Source organism: Artibeus jamaicensis, unplaced genomic scaffold (assembly GCF_021234435.1).
Source record: "Artibeus jamaicensis isolate MK-2021 breed Jamaican fruit bat unplaced genomic scaffold, CSHL_Jam_final scaffold_3307, whole genome shotgun sequence".
Lineage (NCBI taxonomy): Eukaryota > Metazoa > Chordata > Mammalia > Chiroptera > Phyllostomidae > Artibeus > Artibeus jamaicensis.
In genome coordinates this window covers 1581156-1604467 of record NW_026522040.1, presented here as the reverse complement: position 1 = coordinate 1604467, position 23312 = coordinate 1581156, and the positions used below count along the sequence as shown (strand labels likewise).

Genomic DNA, 23312 nt, shown 5'->3' with positions numbered 1-23312 from the left:
CTCATTTTCCTCTGTGTGCTCTGCCCTCTTGCTCTGAGCCCTCCTACCCACCTTTGGCTTTGGTGGGGATTCTCCCTCCATCTAGTTCACTCCAGCGCAGGCTGCAGGTCTCCGACTTGCGCTGTGGCCTCCCTGGGGAGGCATCGAGACTGGGGCGGTGGGGAGCGGGGGCCTTCCCAGGTGGGGTTCTCCCAGTAAACTCTTGCCCCTCTCTGGTCACACTGGCCTGTGGTGGCTTGATTGTCTCTTTCCCCTCCTGGTAGGGAAACTGTTCTGGTCCCATTTTCTGCTGTATTCTTAGTACCTCGTTGCGTTCCAGGCACATGGTGGGCGCTTAGTCGATATCTGTCAACGCAGTGAATTACTTACTTGTTGAAGTGTTCCAAGAAAATGAGGCTGGTGGAGGTGCCGATGATGGTGGTCAGGCCCCCAATGGTAGCGGCGTAAGAGATGCTCAGAGACAGGCACTTGCAGATCATTTGGTCGTGGTGGGACTTGTACTTTCTGTTGAGCTCCTGGGTCCTGGGGCTGGGCGTCAGGACCGGTGGCTTTTCCTACCAGAGAAGAATCCGTGAATCTCTCCAACCCAGCTCAGGCTGTCTGGCACACAATGCATGAAAAACAGGGGCACCATGGTGCAGTGGGGAAGGCTTTGACCTTGGGGGTCTGGGAGACAAATGCTGATGTCAGTTCTACCATTTCCCAGCCTAGCAGTCCCTCCGAATTTCACTTTCTTCTGTAAAATGGGGAAAATCCTATTTTCTCTGCCAGATCTTTGTCAAGAGTAGATGAAGTAATACATATATAAAGTATTAGGCCACTTCCTGGCACTTAATGAATGATACGCTATTGCTATTTTTGTTGTTGTTAATGTTATTATTAATAGAAATCAGATGTCCCGCCTGTTCCTTGAACTTGTGTAGAACTGGTTGCTCTCCACTTTGTGTCTGGATAACGAACAGAAGATGGTCGATCTGTGAGGAGTTGGAACAGCAGCTGCGATTGGGAGGCAACTGAAAAATAGGCCTTGGATTCCAGAAGGGGTCCAGCTTTCACTGGACAGAGGGGCAAAGCGTGTGACTCTGACCTCCTTTCCTTCCTCACTCGTGTCTCCTTCTTGCCTACTGGTTTCTCCTCCCCCCTCCCCCCGCCTCCTTGCACATAAGCCTCAGCCTGGCTGTGGTCCCCTCAGGCCCCGCTTGGTCCAGAGGGAGCTGTTCAGGGTCAGAGGTTGCTGACCTCTGGCCTTGGGTGTGAACTACAGAAGCAAGGGTCCCCATCCCACCCCCCAGGCCTGCCACCCCCGTATGAGTCTTCATGAGACTAGGAACTGCCCGGTGCAGGCCAGGCCACAGGACAACCATGGGGAAGGGGCCACTTTGCCACATTTCTCAGAGCCCTTTAACTACTCGCCTATCTTCCTAGCAGGGCCCAGGTGGGTCTGGACCTTTCCAGACCTCCCCGAAGGATTCGCTGATCATCAGAGCTGGAAGAGACCTCACAGGGTCTCTGGTCCAGTGGTTTGCCATGGTCCTTTCTTCTAATCGTTTTTCACACAGGCCTCCGATGATATACAATGTGAATGTAGCATTGAAGTGACCTGCATCTGTGTTCTGAGTGTGTACACACGTGGTCAGGGAGACTGGGATTTGAACCAAGGTGTTCCCCTCATTAGCTCGAGGACTTGGGGACATGATTTCCTCTCTCCTCTTCATTTAAAAATGGGGGTTCAACATTCCGACCTCACGGAGCCAAGTAAGAGAGAAGACGCTTAGCATCATGGGTGTTTTCATAAATGGTGGTGGTTACGTAGGATGATGGTGGGTATTAAGTTCATTGAGATCATTTTGATGAACACACAAATCTGAATCAAGGTTGTAAGTGACATTTGCAACTTTATACCAGCTTCAGCATCTGATTTCCTTCTGCATTTTGTTTCGCTGGGAAATACCAGGAAAATCCTGTTCTCACAGAAAAGCAGTTGCCTGAACATCTCCGGGCGTTCAAATAAAATATATGCAGTGTCCCTGACGCACCTGCGAGGGATAGTTTGGACACCTTCTGATTTGGACCCGCCTTCGGCTTTTATACTTGAAGCTACCAGGACTCAGGAGAATGACTCGCCCAGTCTGCGGTGAGGCAGGGGTTTGATCGCAGGCAGGGATGCGGGCAAACAGGGTCTGGTGACGGCTCACTAGGCTGACGCCCTGACAACTTCAAGACCAGCGCCCCTGCGGAGGCTCCAGGCATCGCAGGAGGCAAACAGGGTCAGGATAGGTGCTCTGCTTACCTGGGACGGGTGCGGCTTGTCTTGGTGGTTTGCTGTTTTGACGGGGTTGGCGATGGTGGGCGCACCGTTCAGGTTCTGTCGGAACAAAGACCATTACACTGTCAGGATGGGGATGTGGTGGTCCTTGAGAAGGACCCCCTTATTCTCACGGGGGCGCCCCACACCCCAGCCCTGTGAGGACCAGGGACAGCCTGCAGGGGACAGCCGTCCCAGCTGTGCCCACCTCCATCTCAGGTCCTGCCCAGCCTGGTGTCAAGCCCCGCACTTGAAGAGGCTTTTGAACTTGGGCAGAATATGGCTCTGTCTTTGTAATAGAGAGCTTGGCTTTCTGGAACTTCATGAGCTCATGAAGAATCCTTCATTTATTTTTCTCACAACATAAAAAAAATTGTGCCACGTAAAAGCCCACAGTTTGGACTGATGCACGAAGAGATGCAAGATGGGCTTTGGGGGAGGGAGAGGCCAAGCCGCAGCTCTGGCTTTGCAGGCAGCATTGCTTTCCCCTCTGAATGCGTCCCTTGCGGTGTAAGGTTTTTGTAAATGGAACACGCCCCGAAAGAAATCCTAACAATGAATCTGTGGGGCTTGAAAATCCGGAGAGCTGAGCATTGGGTTTCCATGAAAAAAACAACAACAACAAAAAAAAGGGCTGTATGTGGCCAAGCCTGGTGCTCAGGGCCGGGGCTCAGAACCAGGCAGGCCCCTGCCAGGAGCTTGTCCAGGCCCAGGAAATGCCTCTCTGGTCTCCCGTCGGCGGGGCCCATGGGGCTCCAGGACAGGCTGTCAGGCATCTCTGTCCGTGAGTTATCTGGAGGGACTTTCAACTATCTCAAAGCACAGGAAGAACGAAACCAAAAACAACCCCAAGGACATACCTTGTTCTGCATCAGAGAAGTAAAGTCTGTCTTTGAGGTGCTGGAACAAAGCAAAGGAAGTAAGAAAATTAACAGTGGACCAGACCTCATGGGATGGCAACCCTCCCCACACGTCTACAAGGGGACAGGTGACCCCCTGGGTGTTTTTCTCTAGGCTACAAGGAAGCCCAACCTCACCGTAGTCTTCCCCACCTTCCGGAGATGCTGTTGGGATTCTTGGGGGCACTTGTAGGGCATTTTCTTGGATTCTGACACTCCTGAGAATAGCTAGCCTGTAGTGTCCGTTTGGTGCTACAGATTCAAATGCGGACTGTAGTCCTCAGGCCTTGTTAATTCTTGGTCCAGGCATTACTACCTGCACTTATGGGGTCGAGAACTAGGCAGAGAAGGGTCACTAACTTCCTGGGGGCATCGGGTGCTGAGGGGTGGGGCTGGGTGGGAACTGCCTCTGCCTGGGGCCCCCCCACGCGCCTCTCACTGCCTGACTCCACTGCCTGACTCGGGAGGTCACTACCCAGAAAGAGATACTGGTGAGACAGTTATCTGAGATGATAGACACGGGCCTGCGGTGCACTCGGGGATGGGGGAGAGTTTCTGATCAGCACTTGCCCCTCGCACACCTGTTGGTCTCCTTCCTTGCCCTTGAGCAGTGAGGAAGGCGAGCCCTAACCTGTCACTGACTTACACGGAGTCCTACATGGATGTTTCTGGTTTGTCTCAGTTCTGAGAACAGTGGGTGCTGTGACCTCACCCGCTGTGCGGGCAAATGAGAGGTGCTGACCCCATGTGCAGGACTTGGGGCCCTGTGGTCGCCGCTCAGCTCCTGACTATCTCAGGGAAAGGTAAGGAGTGGGTGGGGAAGTGAAGACAGAAGGAAGCGTTCTTTGGAGAGAGCCGTTTGCCTTGCAGGAGTTTGGTGATGCCCCCCCCCACCACTTTCCCTCCCAAATCAGGTGAGGAGGGCAGCCAGGGACCCCTCTGACAGCATGGAAGGTGCTCTCCCCGAGAGAGGCGTCCTCACGCCAGAGACTTCTAGGGACAACTTGAGATTTTCCTTTGGAGTGTGGGGACACACGGAGGTGACCCCAGAAGAAAAGGTGGCTGTGCGGGGTGAGCCACCAGCCCACGGAACCAAGGGGAGCATGAATGGTGGTCCAAGGGGGTCTCTCTTGCCACTCTCAGGCCTCAGGGACACTCCCCCTAAGATACCTCCAGCCCACACCTTTTTGCTTCTTTATCTTTCCTGCACCCTGGAGAAGTCAACTCAGCAGAGTGACTTGGGGGACAGAGGAGAAGAGGGAGGTGGGAGAAGAGAGAGAGAGGGGTCAGCTCTCCCCCACTCACTTTTGCCTCTTGTTCTGCAGACCTGGGCTGAGGGGGGCAGGTGTGAGCATGAGAGGGGAAGGGGAGGGGCTTTGGGTGACGGGTGGAAGTTTTCAGGGGAGTCCGGGCCAGACTGCTGCAGATCTGAACACGGGAACGTTCTAAAGTTGGACAGGAGCCAGAAGGGCCACAGGACTTGGTGGGGCGTCCTCAAGGCCCAATAAGCTATGACGGGGCCTTTCTTCCATCCCCTGTGCTGGTTGCACTCAAGGGCTGTTTTTTTTATGGAAAGAGCAAATTGCAAAGCTATTTGCAAAGAGCAAATCGCGAATCTTTGTGCTCCAGCACAGAGCCAACTTTTAAAGTGTGACACTCACCACGAAGTACCTTGAAGCCCACATTTTGATGTCGAATCTCCAAAAGAAACCAGCTGCTAATGGATTTGCCACCCACGAGCATTTGAGAATTTCCCCTTTTCTGGTCCCTTCTCTCCATTGTCCCATGGCCCTCTTACCACTGTCCTCTAATCCCCTACCCGCCACCTGGTTTTTTCTTGGCCGTGTCCAAGAAAACCAACTCTAGTAAGAGCCGTATCTGTGAGCTTTTGTGGTTCTTTAAGAATCTTTGGTGATATCTATTGTGTGAATATTTTCCCATTAATAGAATGAACGTATTATTCTCCTAAGAGGGACGTCACTTTAGAGAAATTCAACTTGGTAGATACATAGACCATCAATGTTCAGTAGTCTTTTTATCTCTTGCCCCATCATGGCAATACCTTCTGCTGAAGGGAGTTAGTTGCCTTTGAGAACCTTGGCAGGTGGCTCCCAGGTATGGAGAGGAAATCGGGGCAGGGGGTGGGGATAGCGTGGCAAGATGTGAGCGTGGCCCACATGTGTGGAAGAGCTGTTGAGGGCTCAGGTTCCAGCCTTCCAGACCTTGAACTGGACCTGGGGGGCTCCGAGGTGGACCTAGGCCTGTGAGGAGGGCAGTCATACTCACTCTTCACTGACGAAGATGAGTTCCAGAGAAGGCTGGCTGCAGTTTACATCCAGACCTACAGTAGCAAAGAAAAACAGAAGGTGAGACGTGGAGGCTGGCCTGCCCCCGTACGGCAGGGCTCCGGGGCTCGGGCTGTGTGGGGACAGGGCTGGTGCAAGAGGACTCCCCCACTCCCCTTGGGACTCCTCTGGGCGTGCCCTTGAGTGTTTGGGGAAAGGAGCAGGGGTGGCTGCTGTCAGTGGGGAAGGGAAGGAAGGAAGATCTAGCAATGGTGGGGGGTGAGGGGGGCCTTGTCTCAGGGAAGCTTCAGGCTGCCAGGCCTGGTATGGGGCGGGGTGGGGAGGGGGAAGGGGAAGCAGCAGTTGAGGCCCAGAGCTGGGCAGATGCACTGTGGGAGGGCAGAGGGGCCAAGGAGGAATGGATTGCAGCAAACGGTACTGGTGGGCTCAGCCTCCTCGGCGCCGGAGTCTTGGACCACCAGCTGCTCGTCCTCGGCGCTGACCAGCTCCTTCAGCACGGCCTCCACGATGGGCATCACCATGGCGGTGGTGGACGTGTTGGACAGCCACATGGACAGCAGCGTGGTGCAGGTCATGAAGCAGAGCAGCAGCCTGGAAGGCAGGGCGGGCCGGGCAGGGCTGCGGCAGCAGGGCCAGCACCGCCTCCATGGCAGCTCATGGTGTTGTGGGGGTGGGGGGAGGGCGGCTTCCCGGGGCCCCCTGCAGACCCGAGGGTGCTGGCCTGGAGCGCCGTGCCCAGCGTTTATCCAGAAAAAGTTGCATTTTTAGGTCTTATATTCAGCTTTGCCCTCCCAGGGACCCGCACAGAGTAAACAGTAAATAAACATGCATCAAACAAATGACTCACACTTTATGAGCTAGCAGCCTTAGGCCAGAAAAAAGCCCTCACTTAAGCAAAGAGCAGCTTTGGTAGTGGGGTCACAGGGCATGGACTGACTGATCGCTCTCGCGCTTTCTGGACATTAGCTTAGTGATGATGTATGTTTTTTGTATGGAAAGGAATTCTAGCTTTGCCCTGTAGCCAGCAATTCTACGAGCACCGTGACATGCCTTGCTTTGCAGCCGCGGCACCATACTTATCAGTGACCGAAACCTGGGGCTTACAGTTCGGCCCATTCCTGTCCCCACCGTCAGCCTGCTGAAGTCACAGAAGTGTCCAGGTCCCTGAGCGCCCTGTTTCCGCTCCTATCTTAAAGAGTCCCAGCTTGGAGGAAAACAAAAGGTAACTCCCCAGTCGTTTGTCTTTGACTTTGAACACACACAGAGTCTGTCTGCACAGACCTGGCTCTTTTTCCCCTGAGATAAGCCAACCTGAAGGAGTGTGTTTATCACGGTGGGTGGAACCACTGACTTCCCACAAGCAGGGGCCCCTGTCCCGGTGGGTGGAAGTCCTGATGGTGTCATGAGTCCACCTGCCTTGGACCGGCAAGGTCGGAGGGCACCACAGGGGCTGCAAACGGGGGGGTGCTTGAGGCCAATAGAGATGAGTGGAAATGAAATGGGATTTAAGTTCCTGAAGATGGTACACAGAGGTTTGAAAGCACCTCAGAGCCCCAAGACGACGTGAGGGAATGCCACTGTGGGCCTAGGAGGTGGCTGTGGCTGCGAGTGTTTCTAGTGAGGGGTGAGCGGTGCTGAATTAAGCTGCAGGTAAGTGGGAGAGAGAGGGACATCCTTTTAAGCAAAACCTGTGTCCCTCTAATGACTAATGTTGCAAATTAACCCCTCAGTGTCTGTTTAGGCCCCAAAGGCATTGTTTGACTCCCAGAGCAGTCATGCCACTTTGCATAAAATAGAGCGAGAATACCGCACCCTACAAGGAGATGACAAACTACTCCAAAGGGAGGGGGCAGGGCTGTGCAGTGGAGCAGGGGCAGGGTTAAGCTTAGACCGTCAGTGCTGACTCTCCTGCACAGTCCCCTGAGGCTGCGACCCTGTCCCCAGACAGCAGAGAGAGAAGAGGAGGCTGCTGAGGGCAGGAAGGGCACAGCAGGCGCCGGGTCAAACTCGACACGCCAACATGCTTGGGTCTGGTCACGGATGACAGAAACTCGGGGTGCATGGGAGGAAACCCTGCATCTCCTTAGATGACAAAGGAGAAGCCATCACTTCCCATCCAGCCTGTTCGCTGACGTACCAGCAAAAGGTGGAGAAACAGTTAATGTTGGTGCGTCTTGTTTTACCTGATGGACCCCTCCTTGTTTGGTAACCTGCTGGCCTCACTGTCTGGGTTGCTCGGGTAAGTTATTTAGATCGTGACAGTCAGTGACACCAGAGTCACACACTCCAATCTCAACTCCATGGTTATGGGTCCTGTCGTTGGAGAGGCGGGTGGGATCCCTGTGGCTCTGGTGTGTCATCCCATCCCCTCTGGTAGAGACACAACCCTAAGTGGACGTGCCCCTGTGGCCCACTGTACAGGTGGCCCACTATGGCTGGACACCCCAAGTGCCACTTACATGCCGGGCTTGGCTCCGGCGATCATGACCATGCGCAGAGCGATGCGCTTGTGCAGGTTCCACTTCTCCACCGCGGCTGCCACGCAGATGACGCCCACCAGCAGCAGCGTGGTGTTCTTGAAGTACTCTGCCGCCACCTGCAGGGGGCAGCACAGTCACCCGCCCACCCTGCCCAGGGTCGCCCCCACACCTGCCCTGGGAGCATGGGACTGACTGGCCAGACAAAACCCACTCTCGAGCAAAGACTGGCAAGCAAGAAGCAGGCGGTTAAGGGTTATTAGAATAGCCAACTATGATATACATTAACATTTTTTGAAAATTTACATACACACACGCACTACCTGGGGCAATCAGTATACTAAGAACTTACAAAGGTGATTTCTTTTAATTTTTGCAATAACTGCATAAGGTCAATAGTCTTCTTCACTATTTTAGATATAAAAACTCTATGAATATGATTCCAAAGAATAAACATGCATATAATTTTATCTTAAGCCTTAAAAAGTATTTAAGTAGCCCTGGCTGGTGTGGCTCAGTGGATTGAGCGCTAGCCTGTGAACCAAAAGGTTGCTGGTTCGGTTCCCAGTCAGGGCACGTGCCTGGGTTGTGGGCCCTGCCCTCAGCAGGGGACACATGAGAGGCAACCACACATTGATGTTTCTCTCCCTCTCTTTTTCCCTCCCTTCTCCTCTCTAAAAATAAATAAAATCTTTAAAAATATTTAATAACCCTGGGTTTGCCCCCCAAGTCTCAATTTTCTTTAGCTTTTTAGGAAATCATGTTTATTTTTATTAGAAAATCCATACATGCTCATTACAGAAAACTTCAAAATATAGAAATTTAAAGATAAAATGACCCTGAATCCTAGTACTCTTAATATTTTGGCTTATGTTCTTCAATTTTTTTAATATCTGTATTAGTACAAAATTGGATTTATACAGTATGGACAGCTTGGTAGCCTGCTCTTATTTTTCATTTTACATCACACCCTGATCACTTTCTTATGAGATTTAAATGTATTGGATTAAATTCATGTTAATGGCAGCATAATGTGCCATAAAATTTCCATTTGCTTTATGTTAAATATTTAGGGTTTCTTTTTCTACTACAAATCCTTAAATTGTTAACCTTATATAATTGTGATTATTTCCTTAGGCTAGAGCTCTTAAGGTGTCTTTATAACTAGACTTAAATCTGGAAATTTAAATAACTCTACATAATCCAAAGTTCCAAAGAGTTCCAAAATGATGGTAGTACAAAGACTGCTCACATACTACCTACGCACATAATTGTTTTTTCCCCTAAACCATTTGAGAGTAAGTTACGTACATGTTGGCCATTTACCCCTATATACTTCCGGGGTAAAGGGCGCTTCATATTATATGTCTATTGCCAAAGATAGGGAATTTTTTTTCTTACACAACCACAGCACCAGTCATCAACTCTTTCCCACTTTTTAGCGATGAGGAAATTGAGACCTAGGCTGGTTTGGGGTCCACGGGCCCCCTCTTCACTGATTCCCCCTCCCGTGGAACACTATCTTCTCTCTGCTTGTCTGTGCAGATCAGGCCTCACAGCCCAGGTCCAGCTGGTGCCCCCCAGAAAACTTCCCTGGGACTAGCTAGGCTGCCTGACTCCGGAACATTCCCTGAGGGCACCATTAATTCCACCCACCCCAGAGCCCTCAGGGCAGCGCTCACTTGCTGCTTCATGCTTCTCCTCTTTGTTTTTCTATGTGAACTTCTCTTGTCAATTAAATTTAGACCCTGTTTCTTTCTATATCACGTTTCTTTCTGTATCTCTTCACACCTGGTAGAATAACAGTGCAAACGTAGATGCTCCCTACGCATTTGTCACAGACGTGAGAACTGTTCCCAGCTGTGGGACCATGACACAGGTTGAGAGGAGAAGATATACAAAAAAAGTTTAACTTCCCCTTTAGAAACCCTCTTCCAGGGAGAAAACAGGAATATTTTTAATGGTAGGAAAACTAAAAATCGATGGAAGGGGAAGTGTAGAGTGAGATCACACCGTGTTTGAAGTGAACGATACTCACGCAGTCACGTGGTTACACACCAGTGATGGAAGTGACAAAGGTCATGACGGACTAGTTTTGGGCGGATGGAGGGAGGGGAACGTGGGGACGGAAGAGAGCAAAAGCCTCATCTGCCCTCACGGGGAGTCGACAAATAATGTCTGAAAGTGAGAACTCAAGAATTAAAATCAAAACGCATACAGGAATGTGGAGCTTAATACCAGAAGAAGCAGTTGAAACACTTAAAAGTTACTGACTCAGGGTGGGAGGGGTGGACCTGGGAAAGGGGGCGCAGCTGGGAGGGGGCGCAGCCGGGAGGGGGGTGCCGGTTTTCCGTCGTGAGCTTTACACCCTGCACCGGCCACTTGGATAACATAACAGTCAAGATAAAGGCAGCTTCCGCCCGGTCTCCCTTCTCTCCCTGGTCCCAGTGATCCTGTTGTGTCCGGTCAATGAGTTCTGTGTAGGAGAGGGGACATCTGCCCTCTCTGTGACCATTGCCTGGAGGAAGAGCCCTCTGCTCTGGTAAATCTAGTTCATGCCCTCACCCCTCGTCTTCACTGACACTGTCACCGTGCTCCCAGAGGGCAGAGAATGCCACCAGGTGGGCGGGTCCTACGGGTGGAGATGCTGCCCCCTAGCGGGAGGTGGGAGCCTGCAGGGAAGGGCAAGGGCTGAGCTGGAGACCTAGACTGTTCTTGATGCGCCCCCTCACCTTCCCAGGATATCTAGGAGGGAGCTTTTGTGGTGGAGTCAGTGTTTTTATTTCCTCCGTCTACCAAGGAGGGAAGTCCTGGCACTGGCTCCAAAATAAATACTTGGAGCCAGGATAATGCTGTTTTCTTATTTTGTTTGGAGCGCTCGTGTCTCCTCACGTACCCTCCCGTCCCCCTGTAAGTGATGCCACGTGCTTGGTCAACGAGCCTGGGCATCATTTGTGATTAGGGAGTAACGCAGGCAAGTTGTAAAGAATGGGGCCTCCGCAGCCTGCCAGGACTTGGCCGCGTGACCCCGGGCAAGTCGTTCGCCCTCTCTGGGCTTCATTTTTTCCATCTAAACATAAATGAAGCCCTGACTGGTGTGGCTCAGTGTGAGGGGGTGGGGGCGGAGCATCCTCCTGAAAAGAAAAGTGAGAGGTCATCAGTTGGATTCCTGGTCTGGGCACATGCCTGGGTTTCGGGCCAGGTCCCGGTTGGGGGCTAGTGAGAGGCAACCGGTCCGTGTTTCTCTCCCACAGAGATGTTTCTCTCCCTCTCTGTCTCTTTCTCCTCTCCCTAAAAATAAGTAGAACCATTAAAAAGGAAAAATAAATGAGGATCATGTGCGCTTCTACCTTTTGTAAAGCTGTTGTAAGGATGAAATGACACATGCATACCAGCAGGCACGCCACCGCACAGACAACCGGGGTCCCTGGCGGCGCTTCCCGACACTTAGTGGGCCACACAAAGACGGACCTCGTTAGCACGCAGAGTGGGCCCGGGCACAAGACTGCCTTTTCACTTTGATAATTAAAATCCCTTCCAGCAATGGTGTTTGTTAGTTGTCGAACCCACTGAGTTTCTTTTACAGCAAACCCTCTCTGGAGCCCTGGAGTTCTAGGATTCTTGAGGACGATCTTAATCATTTTCTAAAATGCTTGCATTAACAACTCACATTTTCACTAAGCCTTCTTTCCCCCCACTATTGAATTTCCCAGATTAATAACCTGTGAGTTGGTAAACTCAATAACGAAGCTTGTTAGAACTATTTGCCCAGAGAAAATGGATTTTTAAATGAGTGCTCCTCCCCTGAGCAGAATGCATGTGTTTTGTGACATTTGCGTTGGCAGTTTTATTGCCTTTTCTGCTCTGCGGTTTTTCTCAGTATGCCGAGTCACTGGGTTTGGAGACCAGAGGTGTTTCTGGGCTGTGCTGTAGAAGGGCTGGGCTCAAGGAGGCTGCTTTGAAAAAGGTGGAGCCAAGTATAGCAATTGAGAGCCTGGGTTCCAGCCCAGGCTGGGTAGCTTAGTGAGTTGGAGCATCATCTTGTACACCAAGAGGTTGTGGGTTCGACTCCTGCTCAGCACACATACTTAGGTTGCGGTTTTGATCCCTGGGGGGGGGCACGTATAGGAGGCAGCTAATTGATGTTTCTCGCATCAGTGTCTCTCTTCCTTTAATATCAATAAACATACTGTATTTTTGCACCATAGACGCATCTAGGTGTTAGAGGAGGAAAATAGGAAAAAAATTTTTTTGAAGCAAAACATGTGGTAAAACGTTTAATAACATAAATAACATAAATTTTTCACTAGTGTAAATGGAAACAGAACTCAACAGCAGCATCAACAACCATTATTCCTCCCAATTTGGGGAGGGGGTGCGTCTTATAGTCAGAGAAATACGGTATCCTCGGGTGAGGATTAAAAAAAAAGAGCTTCCCACTCCAGGTGGCCTGGCTTTAAGTGGTTGCTTTATTGGCGGCACGTGGGATTGGCTGGATGCGTTGTGTGCTGTTGGGCAAACCGCTGCCTCCTGGTGACCCGTCACGCCAATGTCTGCAGTGGCGACTAATGACACATAGCTCACAAAATCCGTCATGACAAGGGCTTTCAGTGAGCTCATGAAGGCGGGCTCTTAGAACACTGCCTGGCATGCAAGAAGTGCTCAGTTACGATCATCACAGAAGTAGGGAAAGACAAAAGGCTTCCAGGTGAGATCGAGGTGAGGAATTAAGTGCGCCGGGACCATCAAATGGGGGAGTAAGAGAAAGACATGAAATAAGGAGCCCCGGGGAGCTAAAAGACGGATTCCTCCAAATTTTAAGTGAAGGGCAAGGGCATTGCCAGAGCTCTCTGACCCAGCCCGGGTTGGCAGGCCCAAGGACAGACGTGCTGGTGAACGAAGTCCGTTAACCCATCTGTCCGTGGTTAGTGAATTGCTGGTGCTGTCGGTTAGTGACGGGCTTTCAAAAACCTTCCTTTCTTTGGACACAATTATGGATCTTGCTCTGGATAAGGTTTTAATTTTTTTTACAGTTTTTTCAAAGGGGGAAGGGGAGTTATGGCTTTATTCCTAGAAGTTTGAGGAGAATGGGGACCTAGCTGTTGACCTCAGATTCACACTTAGAATTGTCTCAAATCCTCACGACGCCCCATGAGGCAGGAATTCTATTATCCTCAGTTCTCAGACCAGTGAATGGCAGTGTAGAGAGGTCACCCGACTTGCTCAGGACCAGTCAGTTAGTGGGGAGACTGATTCCAGCTCGGTACCCTCTGCTCCCACTGTGGACCCCGGCCGTGTCCGAACGGCCATTCTCCTTGCTCCTGCTGGGGGCAGCGGGGGACCAGCGAGGTGTGGGGTCTGTTTCCATTCCCTGACACGGACACTTGGTGGCACTGAGCGGGTCCCCTCAGAAGTGCGGCCACCAGTGCCCTGCTGCTGGCCTCACGGGCCCAGGCTCTCTTTGCAAGCCACTGGCCCTCAGAAGCCCAGCAGTGGCCTCTGGCCATGGACCTGTTTGGAGGGTTTGTGGTTCACCTGGACAATTTCACCCTGTAGACCCAGAAGGGGATGCCCGGACGGTTCCCCGTCATTGCTGGAGTCCCACTCTAGTCACTCCCGCCAGCGCCCCAGCCGCGCAGCCAAACCCAGGGTGCCTGGCTCTCAGCCTTCCTGGGGGCAGGAATGCAGCTTCTGCTGGGCCAAGCATGCGGGCTCCTCCGCACCACCTGGGTCACCTGATTGGAGGACAGAAGCTTTTGAATCCCACTCACTGCCTGTGGGAAGGGCCCTAGCAGCCTGGGTCCCCATCCCCTGTTTGAGCGGGCATTCCTCTCCCACCCATTGTATGCATTGGTCTCCTAAGATTTGCAGGAAAGAAAAGGTTTCGTTGCTTTATAGTTTTGTTTTTTTTTTGCACATGGTAACTTAGAGAAGTCTCAAGCAGAAAGCCCAGATGGGTGCCCACCTGGCCCAGCCCTTACGTGGCTGGGAATGAGCCCCCAGTTCTTTGGGGACTGTCTGAGCTGCCCACTGGGGGAAACTGGGCCGGGCTCTGGGCCCACAGGCCAAGCGGCGGCTCACTGTCAGGGAGCAGGCCTGCCCACAGAAACGCGAGCTTGGCCTCGGAAGGCTGCGAGTTCTAGAGGTGCCTGGTCAGTCCCCAGGTGAGGCCTTAGGGGTGGGGCTCAGCTCTGGGCTGTGCCTGGAGGGCTCTGGCTGCCGGGCAGCCTGGATTCAGGCAGGTGGCTGGGCCCAGAGGCTTGGCCTACATCCCCTGGGGCCTGGAGGCAGAGGGGGAGGCCCGGAAGATGGGGAACAAACAGGGAAGCAGATTCATGCCATAGGACTCACGCAGCACTGGGCTGCGGTGGCTGTTTCCGTATCCCAGCCGGAGCTGCCTCTCTGCCTCTCTCGTCTTGGCAGGAGCTGGGATCTGAACAAGGCTTGCTGGGGGCCTGCAAGGGAGGGCCACTGAGGCAGCGGAGGGTGTGTGTCTGTGCGTGGGGTCGGGCGGGGGTGGGTAGAGATAGACAGCAGAGGTAACCACTCCCAGAAGTAGTCCTGACCCTGTGCACGCTGGGGACTCTCCCAAGCCGCAACATTCAAACCTCGCTGTCTAGGTTTGAAGGGCCCCCTCCTCTACACCAATCTCCCTTAAACAGTAACTCTTAGCTGGCTTGATTGACACGGGGACTGTCCCAGGCTGTGGCAACACATCAGAAGGGCTTAGAGAACTTTAGAAGCAGACAGAATGAGAGTTGTGAGAGCAATGAAGGCAAAACAAAACAAAACTCTAAAAACTGAAATACAGGTCTGAGCTCTGTAGACTAGTGGAGGGAGGTACTGGCTGGACATCCACAAGTAGATCACAGAATCCTAAAGTCCAAGGGCCCTTAGCGTCCAACCCTCTGCCAACACACAAAGCCCAGCTCTCGCCTCCCTGACATGGTTGCCTGGCTTATACTTGGAGGATGGGAACACGCAGAGCCCCTTCCAGCCTCCCCTTCCACAGAGCAGGTCTCCCTTACAGTGCTTTGGGTCTTTGGTTCTGCTTTGACCTGTGAGCCTGGTGTGATGAGCTGTAGGAGCCAGAAATCAGCCTCCTCTTGCATTTTCTCTGTCCTCATGTGAATCTTCTTCTAGGTTTTTGGTGTCTTGGCCACCTACCCCTGAAGGAGCTCCTTATCCGGAACCAGAAACTCTGAACACATATGTGTATCAATTCAGCACATTTCAGAAAATTTGGGCAGTGGGGAAGAACAAAGTTCTGGGGTCATGTAATCCTGGTTCACGTTTCACTACGGACAGCTGTGCAACCTCCAGGAAGTTACCTGACCTCTCTGAGCTTCCGTTTCCTTCTCTGTGAAGTGAATGTAAAAATAATAGCCACTTTACAGAGACTCGATGATGGAGTGCATGTCAAAGACCTCCCATGGTGCCTGGTATATGGGAAATGTCAGAAATTTTGGCAGCCGCGCGACCCGGATAGAAGACGCTCACTGAGTTCGTGCGCCCCTGAGAGCCAGGGTCTTTCTCCCGTGGCCTGGTGACATGTATCCTCGTTAAACTGCCTTTTGTGAACTTTGGTTCACTGTCTCATTCCGTCAACATCGGTTCTGTCGCCGTACAGTAGCTAGACCACCCATCGCTGAACCATCTGCAAATTCAATAACATGCCTGTTCTATTTTCATTTGAGCTCTCTCTCTCTAGTCCAACGCCAATCTGTTATTCAAGACTCTTTAGGTTCAGCTGTTCGACCAGCATTCGAGTTACTCAACTGTGCTATCACCAGGCACACATTGGCTCCCCTGATTGAGAAATTTTTCCCCCTTGGAAATTGTGAAGGCTCCAAAGGAAAAGTTAATCTCTGTCCAGCAACTTCTGTTTAAAAAAGACCAGGGAAATTGGAAAGCCTTTGAGAAAGGCTTTAATCAAAAAGTGGTCACCATGAAGTTTGGGTACTTGACAGAATGCATTTTATTTATCTACAACATTCCTTCACGGGGAATTATGTAAATCCCCTGCAATGCCAGAAAATGAGGCATTATTGACTAGAGTCTGCTGTGTTTTTCCATGGGCTTTAGATTCTCTCCCTGCCAGAACAGGAACTTCTCAAGGTCAGGCGCCATTTCTATCAGCTCATATCTTTTTCCAGCTCCCGAGTTCTGCAGAGAGAAGGCAGCCTGAGCTTCATGCCCGACAGACTCTTAATGCCTGGGGACCAACAAGTCACCATGAAAATGGACCCTGCGCAGGCACACAACGAGCCGAGAGTGGGGAACTCAGAAGTGTCCATGGTGAGATCTAAAAGGGCAGAAATGACGTGTTTCACTGTTGTCACCCTTGAGGTACCTGTACATCCTGTACTGCATGTGGTCAAGGCAAAAGTCCGAAAATACTTTTCCGAGTGTTGAGGGAATAACACGAGAGACAAAAGCCAGAGTCCCAGAGTCACACTGACCCCCTTAGTCACGTGCCTGACTCCGTATGGCGGGCACACTGTCAACACACCATCCAGAGACATTGCAATCGAGAAGCGTCAGCTGAGGGCCCACCAGCCACAGGCGTTATGCGTCCTAGAGGGCGGGAATCTTGGTGCAGAGGGAACACGTCTGCACAAAGTTGACATCTTGTGCATCTTGTGTACCATTTAAAGGACAAAGGGGGCCACACTTTTAGCCAAGGGCTTTCAAAAGGCCTCACTGAAGAGGGTGATGGGTCAAAGGAGTTGGAGAGAACTTTCCAAGGTGGGAGAAAAGCCTAAGTCACGGCAAGGGGCTGTGTGACAAGGGTCCATCTGGAATGGGGGTTCCTGCTGACACTCCGGCTGGCTCTCCCCAGTGACCATGGCACACACTGGTGCGGGGGTGGCCGGCAGCTGTGGCTCAGTGTTAACTGGCTCGCAAAGAGCTGTAACCATGTCCTCTCTCTTACTGGCACTGTCTTTGGATCTGAGTTTGAAGTCCAATTAAACAGACTCTGTTTGGACTAAACTGCCCCCTGTAACCCAGTTGCCACTTTACCAGACAGATGGCAGAGGAGTTTTCACCCCAAATAATAAAATGTGCCCTCCAGCTCCCCCGGTGCTGCCCATCTCCAGCCCCAGCAGTAACAATGACTAATTTCCTTTTCTCCCTCGCAAACCATTGCAAGGGGCCATTGAGGAGGATGAGGTCCAGGGTAGAGGGAGAGGCATGCAGGGTCTGGAGCAGCTGATGCAAAGGCCTAGTGCTAAGGTTCTGTTCTGGAGGATGAAGGCGCCTTCCCCTGAAGTGCTTTGTGTATCTCCCTTCCCGTCAGACCCTTTCTCACTGGCCTGGCAGGGGGCTGGTCCACAAGGGGCCTCACCTCGCTGGAGCGGAGGACTCCGAAGAACGGGTAGAGGAAGGCGGGCACCAGGGCTGCAGCTCCGAGAGGCACTGCCTCCGATACCCAGTACACCGCGGTCACGATCAGCACGTAAGCACACGCAGCCTCCTGGAAGGAGATGAGAGGGGGTAGTTAGCCACAGGGACAGCTGCTGGTACTGAGAATCCAGATGAGACCCAGGACAGAGGAAGCGGGCACCTAGACTCGGACATGGGCCCTGGGACACAGCCCTGGCAGACACAAGGTGAGCCCTGGCGGGAGTGTGGTGGGGACATGCGGGTCTTTTACATTGGTGTGTGAAGTAATGAGTGTTCCCTGGGTGAACAGATGCCTGGCATGCGGTTTGCACTGGCTGGCACCAGGGCGGCTCCTGCTCTGTTGGGGCATCACAGCTCTGCTGGTTCTCTGCTGTGTTCAGGGCCAAGGTCATATATAAACGTGGCGTTCCCAGCTTTAACTGGAACTGGGGCAGGACATTCTTCTGTCAAGCTGATCAGTCACTAGATGCTCTTGGGGTACTTGAAGGAAGGAATCAATTTGTGTGATTGGTTCACATGTGAGTTCTGAGACCACCCCCTTTGGGACCGCCCAGTTCCTTGATGTGGGGAGCCGCCCTGTGCGTGGTAAGATGTTTGGCAGGACCCTTGGCATCTACCCCTTAGATACCAGTAGCACCTCCTCAGCTGTGACAACTTAAAAAGGTCTCTAGACATTGCAAAATGTCCCTTGTGGGGACAATTGTCCCTGGTGGAAAACCAGCACCCTAAGCAGCGTCTGGTTCTCCTCGCTCTGGGACCCCATTCCACCTGCTGGGGGCACAGGGAAGTGTCCTTTTGACAAAGGAATTACAGGGCACTTGTCACCTGGGAGGCTGGGAAATTTACCAGCATTTTTTTACTCACTTTGCTGGTTGCACAGCCTCTTGGGTGCAAAGAATAAATTAATACAACATTCTTATAAAAAGTTAGCCCTTCTTAACCTTGGCCTCCAGTAATGCTGGCTGCCTGAAATGGCATTGATTAATGGTCACTGGTGTACTCTTAGGGGAGGTCACTGTCCAAGGGCCTTGGGGATGGACTTGGGGGGCCTCTGTATAAAAGGTCCAAGCCGGCTGTGCATTTCTCCATTGAGACGCAGTTCTCAACCATCTGGGCTCAGCTCTGTTCTGCCCTGAGGCTGGCTGGTGGCCAAGGAACCTGACGAGTCTTGTTCTGTTTATCTCTCCCCTGGGTTCAGAATGCATGTCCTCACTCTCCTGCACAAAAGTTACAAAAGGTCGTGCGATCAGCGAGAGTCATCGGAGAGATGAGTCCAGCTGGGCTGCGTGGGCCCCGGCTCCCTCCCCAGAGGCGTGGATGATGGGGCTTGGGAAATGGGGACCCACGCCAGCAAGTGCTGGCTGTCGCCCCCGCTGAGAATCCTCCGGGGCCAAAAGATCGCAGAGAAGTTAACATTTTTTTGGAAGTGCTGATAAGACAACAGAATCAGTAGTGGAATAATTTAAAGGCTCCATTTGGGAAAGAATGCAGTTTAGAGAACTATCCCCTTTGTTGCTGAAACAGAACTAGCCAAAGGAGTTCAAAGGCGTTTAGCGCACTGAGTTCACTGATGCTCATTCCTCCCCTCTGATGGAGACAGAGGGGCAGGTCTTGACTCCAGCTGAAGATGAAGGGGACAGAATGTCCCTCCCCCACTGACACAAGACTGTCCCTTCCTGAGAACCTCAGTCTTTCTTGTCCTCGTCATGACAGGGCCACACGTGCCGGGAAGGGATCGGAAATGCGACACAGAAACTTTCCTTGTCCCAGGCACCACCACTTCCCTCCGAATTGGGAGAATTTGGGTAAGACGAGGCAGATTTTTTTCATTGTAATTGCTGTTAAGAACTAGACTAGGTTCCTGGAGAGGGTCACCAGGCCACCTTCACCCAGCAGTATTAAGGACCCGATACATTACCATCACCGTTACCTGGACTTTCCTTAGAGCTGAAGACAGACCGAGAGGCCCCCCTCCTCACTCAGTTTAACCGTGGAATTCACACAGACTTCCTTCTGTCCCTGCACAACCTCCTCAAAATCAAACAGGGAAGCTCACATTCGGACACCCCAAAATACTCTGTGAGGTTTGATTACAGGGGCCAGTGTCCCCATAGCTGGCCAATGTCTGGCAGGCAGCTCAGTCGATGTTGGCTGAGCTGAACTGGCTCCTCTGTTGGCCGGTGGTTCTCCGTTACCTACTGGAGAAACTATTCGGAGAATCCTAGGCCCTTTATCACCACCACTGGTCAGCAGCTGTGCAGGGCGCGGCCAGTGTTTGGGCCGTGACTTCTAAGGGATAGCGCTGTGTCAGTGGTTTTTCTGCTCCTGCTGCAAATAAGGGGGAGAGTTCAAAAGGGGCACTTCCCCAGATCAGGCAGCTGCCTCTGCTCCTCTCATGCAGTGATGTTGACCACCCCAAGGACACCCCGACTTCACTGGAAGGGGCTTGTGGTCTGTGTGTCTGCTGCTGTGACTGACCCAGAGACCTTTTTGAAATCTACCTTGGGGGTTGGGTGTCACGTTTATCCCTCGCCTGGGACACCAAAGCAGGGCTTAGCTATGGAGTCCCCCTCTTAGACCTTCTTCTGTAACATGGTAAACTGAGTCTGGGCGCAGAGAGCTGGGCAGGAAGAAGGGAGGTCATTTTAGCTCTTCCTAAAATGTCTATTTGAAGACCCCGCAGTGCTGCAGGTGGGGAACTGTGTCCCAGGCCGCATCTCTCAGCTCCAGTCCAGAATGAACAGTCCATTCAGGACTCTACGCATCAGAATTAAAAGTTTGGTGCAAAGTAGGAAGAACGCTGACCTCAAAGTGTTCTTCCAGCATCAGAGAGGGAGAAGAGCAGAGCCCTTGTCGAGACCGTGCTACACAGAGAAGTTGTCTTTGCAGGTCATGCTGGGGTGGGTGGCAAGCAGGCTGGGCTGCCACCCCAGGGCATCCGCCACCCCAGGCTCCATCTAGCTGCCCCAAGGGCGCTCAAAACACCCACCCTCCACCAGCCCACAAGCACTGACTGGGAAGCTCTGAGGTAGCGTATTTCTATTTCCTTAAGGCACTGCTTCTCAGCTGGGGGCGCTGTTGCCCCGACCCTGCTGGGGATATTTGCTAATACCTGGAAGCCTGTTGGCTGTCATAATGGGGGGCACACTGTGTGTGTTACAGACACAAATTGGTAGAGACCAGCGATGCTGCTAAACACCCTACAGCGCACAGGACAGCTCCCCCACCACAAAGAATACCTGGCCCCAACACCCCTAGGGCGGCGGTTGAGAAGCCCTGACCCGACGGAAAGAGAAACTCAGTCTGAAAAAAGGGGCTAAGTCAAGAAAGGGCTCTGTCCATTGGCCTTAAAAGTCCAGCTTAAACGAAAAATCCCTGCAAAAATTCTTTATGGACCCAAACCAAGCCGAGGCTCGCCCATCCTTCCTGTTCTCTCCTCTCTTCCTCCTCACCATCCCCTTCCCCCCAAATGTAGAGGTTATTTTGCCTACATCAATAATTTATTACGTTGTGGGTACTTCTTACTAGTCGTTGGTAACTAAGTCGCTCAAAGACAAGGTCCCAGAACGAAATGTGGGGAACACAGCACCCTACAGTCAGGGTCCCCAAGGATGGGGCTGACTTCAGGGGACCCAGGGGGTGCCTGCTACTCCTGTGGAGAGGAGGAGGGCAAGGAGTCTTCGGCCGGCATTCCCTTAAATCCATCTGATACTGGGTCAGAAGAAAAAGCATGAAAAGAAAAGGAAAATCAGCTCATTTGGACAAAGCAGAAAATGGACTAGTGTGCAAGTCCAGAAAACTGTCAGCAGTAATCACTGTCTGCTAATCCCAGCCCAGTCTTAATCAGCCTCTCCCTGGCACTTGGAATATTTATTCTACTAAAGATTTCAGCCAGTTTGTTTTTAAGCAGCATCCTAATCCCCTCTCTTTAACTGTATGGCTTAATCTTGGTTGCCAAGTTACTCAGGGAGCTGTGGTGGTGGAGGGGGGGGCGCTCTGCCCCTCCCACAAACAGGATAACCCCTCACAGCTTACTTTCCCTAAGGGGTACTGGGGGTGGGGGAAGAGGTAAAGCCACCGTGTGGTGGGGGGAGAGAGGAGGAAAAGGAGAAGGAAGGGAAGGATGAGGAAGAGGAGGAGAAAAGGGAGAAAGAGGGGAAGAGGAGGAGGGGGATGAGGAAGGGGAAGGAGGGACAGAAAGGGGAGAAGGGGGGCAGGGAAGGAAGAGGGGAGGAGGAGAAGACAAGGAAGGGAAGGAGTCCAGTGAACGGTCTGAGCAGCAAGCCAAGCGCAGAGTCAAAGCTGCAGCCCTTCTGCTCACACGGTCAAAACTAGGTCATTGGTCTAGAAGTGGGGGTTCTTGTTTCTTTTTCATCACGTCATTTGGAGTTTCTCCTTCCAGAACACGGGGAGGAGAACACGGAGGGTACAAGCAAGGAGAGGGCCGTTGTGGGGGACCGGAGTGAGGGGCTGAGCTCTGCTTTTAGTTCAACGTTCGGAGGGAGCTTTGCAGGTGAAGTTTCAAATCCTGGTTATCAGAGCCCCAGACCTGCCCACCGGCCCATGCTCTGTGCACAAAAGCCCCCTCAGGGCCACACTCCACCCCACCCCAGTCCTGCTGTCCCCTGTGCACTCCTCAGGGCCATCAAGACGAGGTCTCCCTGCCTCTCCCGTTGCTGTCACATACAGACGGTCACCTGCTGAGCCCTGACAACTACGGGACAAGGGTGTCCTTCTTATCAGCACGTGGGCCCAGTCCCGTCGCCAGGGAGGCTGGCCCACTGATTTGTGTGACACACAGCAGCCAGCTCAGCAGCCCCTCCTCTGGTCTCACTCCCAGCTGGGGGAGCTGGGAAGGGGGACCGGGGTGAGATAGAGGGACGAACATGGCAGTGCTCAGGAAGTATTTTAGCTCCCCCCTGAACCCAGGCAAACACTTCCATGTCTTCAAACCCACAGAGAAGCACCTCGGGGAACAGCATGAGCACCCCTTCCCTCCACCCACCTCCCCTGCTTGACCTCCCACCTGACCCAGTGTCCCCAGGAGGGGACAGGCCAGTACTCACGCTGCTGGGGTGGAGCAAGGGCAGAGGCAGCAGCAGGAAAGGCACCGAGATGGAGAGTAGCAGTTTTCCTTCCCGGAGAAGGCCCTTCAGCAAGCCCATCCTGGACCTCCACGCTCTGGCCTCCTCGGCGCCCGCGGGCCAGCCAGATAAATGTCTTTGCTCCTGGCGAGGCGCTCGCGATCAGTCGAGAAAGACTTCTTACGCCTCTCTCGGCTTCCAAGGGTCCTGTTTCGTCTTGGGGCAGAACAGGAGGGCAGTTACAGCCCTTGCTTGCACGGAAGGCTCGCTTCTTGCCTCCTGTTTTAGGTGGGATTGGCGAGCATGGTTTTATGCCCAGCCAAAAGGAACCGGGAAAGGATGGTGTACTGGGGCATAGTGGGTTCCCTCTTTGCTGGATTAGTAATCGAGTGACTTCATTCTGGGGCCGGCAAAAGCCCCCTTAATCAATCAGAATGCCACCTCTGCTGCAGCTCTTCGGCCTCGAAGTCATTTAAAGGCTTTAAAAAATCAAAGATACCAAGAGTACTGCATGCCGTCCATCGTGTTTCCTCTCTCTGATGGCCTGCTTTGGGCCGTTTCACTTCCTACCTGTGCTCACTGTCGCCCCCTTTCCTTAAACCAGGCTCCCCCCAGAGTTTGTCAGCAGAGGATGCAGACTTCAGATAGGACTGGGCTCCTTTCCCAGGACCTGGCACTTTAACTGAGTTCAAATTTCTTTCCTTCAAATTGATTCCCCACGTATAATTTGCCTTGAGCCTGGGCCTCCGGAGCAGAAAAAAAAAAAAGTCCCCAAGACATTCCTAGTTGTTACGGGACAAAATCTTGCTAGAGACCCACCTTAACTTTCATTC

The 23312-nt window shown here is 52.4% G+C and overlaps 1 protein-coding gene across 1 annotated transcript in view; it reads right to left on the bottom strand.

Moving 5' to 3' along the window:
- SLC13A4 (solute carrier family 13 member 4) overlaps window positions 1-23228 on the bottom strand; it is a 39422-nt gene extending 16194 nt beyond the window's left edge. Inside the window, exons 1-8 of the mRNA XM_037165877.2 lie at window positions 22462-23228; window positions 17337-17465; window positions 7970-8106; window positions 5929-6101; window positions 5491-5545; window positions 3166-3205; window positions 2291-2365; window positions 370-554 (exon numbers count right to left, since the gene is read on the bottom strand). Of these exons, the coding sequence (XP_037021772.2) occupies window positions 370-554; window positions 2291-2365; window positions 3166-3205; window positions 5491-5545; window positions 5929-6101; window positions 7970-8106; window positions 17337-17465; window positions 22462-22560 (893 nt within the window). The 5' untranslated portion in view covers window positions 22561-23228. The remainder of the gene's footprint in view (window positions 1-369; window positions 555-2290; window positions 2366-3165; window positions 3206-5490; window positions 5546-5928; window positions 6102-7969; window positions 8107-17336; window positions 17466-22461) is intronic.
- Window positions 23229-23312: the final 84 nt, after the last annotated feature.